Raw genomic sequence first — 4,248 nt, 5'->3', positions numbered from 1 at the left:
GAATACAAGCCATTTTCCTCACTACCGTTAGACTCTAGCATTTATGTAGTTTGCATTTATCCAGACTTTCTTGCTCTATAGTCCACTTCCTGCTCTTGGAACGGTCTCTGGTTTGCTTGGTGACCAAATATGAATTCGGACCATCACCAGAGTTCACGTTCATTGAATCAAGAACTATGTTTTTTTGGCGGGTCAAATTTTGGTTCACATCATTCACACCGCCCCGAACAAAGCGGACTTTGTAGGCATCCGAACCAGAGTTTGTTCAAAGCGAACTAACCCGGGCTGATGTTTCACCTTAAACTATGAAAGTTTAAAACAAATTTGGGGTTTCCAAGTTGTGAACCTCCAATATTACCATCGTCTATATTAAAACGTTCATGTTTGGTTGAATGCCGGCGTTTGCCATCCGGAAAAAAACGGTTTCAGTGTCGTGTGAAGTCGGCCATGCCAAGGGCAGCAAAAGGTCTCTGTTCCTGTTCAGACTAGTGTATTATTACAGTGTTTGCATTGCGACGCGCATGAACTTGACTGGGACCTGCAGTGTAAATTAATACAACGCCGTCATGCTGCAAATTCCTCTATAGCGATACAAATAGAAACTTGAAAAGAGCTCATTTCCCATGACTAATCTACAAGAAAAGTCTTCTTGAAAGAGTGGGGGAAAAAAAAACAGTCTGCTGTGGGGCTCTTGGGCACTTGGAATATTCATTTATTTAAGAGGAATTTACATGGAGTTTGTTGTTTGGGAGGCATGTGCATGTCACAAATGCACAACCAAACAAAAGAAAAGTGATATGAACAAATATTTGCAAGCAACAAGAAATAGAGCAAGTTGAGCAAAAAGCCTAGCTCTCCTGCATCGGTCTAATTTCTGAAACGACAAAGAAAACAAACAAACAAACAAAAAAAAACAGTTTCTTATGCTCTCCTGCTGCCCTCAGCACATTCCCTCTCAAAGAGACGGGTCGTTTCAACCGTTCTCAGTGTGTTCAGGTTAATGCGACTTCCCTCAGTTGCCCAAAAGGCTACCTCTCCTCCCCATCCTCAGCAGTTGACTGAACGTCAAGGAAAATCGAGCCGAAGCGCCTTCTTTCATTAATAAAACTCATGCCGTGTTCACTTTGAAGCTCTAATTTATGTTCCAATAAACTTTGTCGCAGCCTCTCAGAAAGACTCTCTTTGTAAAAAATAGAGATTTATTGACGATCTTATTGGAGCGTGCCTCCTCTTGTCCCTCGGTGCACGTCGTTGTTTGAAACTCTGTGGCTTGGCAAAGCACCGCCCTGGCTTTTCTTCTAAACAACACACATTCTCAGGGGTTTTGCTCGTGTTTGTCTTGCACATAGGTACTGTGGCATTAAGCAGTTTCCCAAAAAGAATTTTACTGATATTTTAAAGTTACTAAAAACCTGTGTTTTGATGCTTTTAATACCGTAAATGGGATCTACTGAGCTCCCTGTTGGATTCAGTAGTGTGTCTTGCCCGTAGTAAAGAACCGTTTTCTTTTTCTGTAGTTTTGCATAAATGCAGAAAGCTGTGGTTTGTGTGCAGTTCTCATTTTGCTGTAGCCATATTAAGCAAAGTAAAATGATCAGTCTCACTCTTTGGAAAGCTAAATAAGAAATCCTTATCTTCCTGAGAACTATATGCGCCATAGTAAAAGATGAAATGAGAAATTTAATATGCATTTCCAATTATTGAATTTATCTAAACCAAAAAATAAAAACCATACAAACACATATTGACTAAGAAAGAGCAACAACTCCAATGAATTTGCAGTCTGCTCGGTAAAGTACTGATTAATAAGATCGAAAAAAATCAGCCGCATGAGTTAAAACTAACTCAAGCCAAACATTTATCAGAATTATTCAAGTTAAAAAGAACAGCATTTCTTTATTTTGTAATATCAAACTTTAAAATCCCACTTGAATCTAATTAAGGGAAGAACTTAAAACCCAGATGCAAGGCATATTTTTGTTGTATACAACCACAGTGCTTTACGGGACATCAAAGAAAATAAGAACGAAAACCTTTTAGTTTTGCTAAAAAAAAACAGAGAGGGAGACCTTCATATGATAAGCGCTTAAAGCATTTTATAGAAAGAAAAGTCAAAATGCAAATGCAAATTCAATCTCATACTTAAATCACTCAGCTGTGATCTTGTAAACTGCTTACTGGAGTCTTTGATTAAAAGCTGCACTAAACTGTGTTTTCGTTTGTGCTTTGATTTACAATACCGTTTTGAGTCCATCGCCCTCGCTCATGCTTGTTATTCATCCCGTCTACTATGAAAGTTGAAGCTGGCTGATTGTTGAACTGTTGCGTTTTGCTCGCAGGGCTTTGTTGCAGCCAGCAGTAAAAATCAATGTGTTGAGAAGCAGAGCTAGTTATGGTTAACAGTTGTCCAAACGGGCCTCCAGGCAGGGACCGGCTGCTTTTAACTGTAGAAGTCTGCTGTTTTTGTTGTCTGTGTAGCACAAACGTTCAATGTAAATGTAAAATGTAAAATTGTAAAAAATCGGAACACATTTCCTAATAAGCAGATACATTCAATCTTGTCAACATTTTGTTTTAATTGTTCCTGTTAGTAGGAAGTTATTCAGTGTGTTTCGTTAAGCTAATGCTACGTAGCCTTATTTATTTTCGATTTTTTGATTTTTCTATTGACTACAATGTATTAATGTTTGGCTTTCATTTTTATAATATTTAAGATTCTATTGATTTTTACCATCACAGATATTTTTTGTGAGGTGATGAAATTCTCTCTGCCGTTTCTATGAGAATAAGTTTCTTTTTTTTTTTTTAATAGTAAGTCATGTTACTAAGTTGCTCTCCAACTCTTCCAGTCTTATAAGCCAAGTCCTTGCAAAGTCTGGCATACACGTTTCTACAAAACGGCATTGTTTGTCTCATCGTTTTCTTGCCAGTCTTACTAATGACTGGCACGTTTTATGTTGGGCGCGCAGTAATTATGTGGCTCTTATGTTGCCTAACTGAGCTAAGTAGCTAAAAGATTTAGCAACCCTTCAGCAAGTATGTTAATACTACTTTACCAAATTGTCACCATATTAGCTAATACTCTACAAAACATGCTGAAGGTTTGCTAAGCCAATATTGGCTAACATTTGAGAGGTTAGCCAATACTACTTTACTCAACTTTCAGCACGTTAGTTAATACCACTTTAGCTAATCTAAAAGTTATGACTTTTGTCTTCCTCTGACTTCATTCGAAACGCCAAACGTGTCACTGAAAGTAGTTCATTTTGAGTCGTCTTCACTCAGAAATCGCTTCCACACTGAAGAGTGTAATTATTATGACCTGATATTGCTCAGGTTTGATCTTTTTCTTATCAAAAATGGATCAAAGCTTTGGGTTTCTGACTGAATAGTTGCTCATCAAGGTCAGTACAGCAGAAAAACGTTTGATTCCTCTCAACAAGCAGTTCCTCTCTTTATTTCCCATACATATATATTAGATGTTGTTGTGTTATAAGTTGGTTTAATGTGTTGATATAAAATACAGAGGAAGATATTCCCAACACCTTTGACTTTTCATTCTTACACAAATGGTAAGCTTGACTTCTCATTTAGGTACACAGATTAAAACTTTGTTTTTCAGGAAATGCGAACAGTCTTATCAGAATCTGATCCAATGCCTTTAAAAATACACTCAAGATGGTTTTTATAGTAGAAAAATATCATAAAAGTCCTAACCTAAAGATCACAGACACTCTGCAACAGGTTATGCAGAAGTACTTGTCAGTGTTGGAACATTGTAGGATCTTATAGCCCTCCATCTGACTCTGATGTCTGGGGCTGCTGGTTTTTATAGATTGACATTTCTGGACCCCGAAGTTGAATTTTCCCTCCCCGGTCTGTAAATGACTGACGCCTGAACTTCTCCTAACACTTCTCCAGAGAATGGAAAGTCAGAAGATTTTTTTTATCCACCCCCCCCCCCACTTTGCCGTCTTTCTAAAGTTGAAATTTCATTTTTTTTCTCTCGCAGGTTTGTATTGCAGCAATGCTTTACTCTGATTTCAACCAACTTGTTTTGCTTGTGTGTGTTTGTGCTGCAGATCTGATCCACTGCACCAATGAGATGAACGTCAACATTCCCCAGCTGGCAGACACTCTTTTCGAGAGAACAGCCAACTCGAGCTGGGTGGTGGTCTTCAAAGCCCTCATTACCACCCACCACCTCATGATGTACGGCAACGAGGTACGGGATACACACACACACAC

At 38.4% G+C, this 4,248-nt stretch overlaps 1 protein-coding gene across 5 annotated transcripts in view; it reads left to right on the top strand.

Annotated features, from left to right (window-relative positions):
* Positions 1-4,088: 4,088 nt before the first annotated feature.
* si:ch211-200p22.4 (phosphatidylinositol-binding clathrin assembly protein) overlaps positions 4,089-4,248 on the top strand; it is a 64,703-nt gene continuing 64,543 nt past the window's right edge. For all 5 annotated transcript variants that reach the window (XM_055021276.1, XM_055021274.1, XM_055021277.1 and 2 more), the window contains exon 1: positions 4,089-4,225. In XM_055021276.1, the coding sequence (XP_054877251.1) occupies positions 4,106-4,225 (120 nt within the window). In that variant the 5' untranslated portion in view covers positions 4,089-4,105. The remainder of the gene's footprint in view (positions 4,226-4,248) is intronic.

This window comes from Poeciliopsis prolifica, unplaced genomic scaffold (assembly GCF_027474105.1).
Source record: "Poeciliopsis prolifica strain line A6 unplaced genomic scaffold, Auburn_PproV2 SCAFFOLD075, whole genome shotgun sequence".
NCBI classification, from domain to species: Eukaryota; Metazoa; Chordata; class Actinopteri; order Cyprinodontiformes; family Poeciliidae; genus Poeciliopsis; species Poeciliopsis prolifica.
The sequence above is the reverse complement of the archived record's forward strand: the minus strand, read 5'-3'. Positions and strand labels throughout refer to the sequence as shown.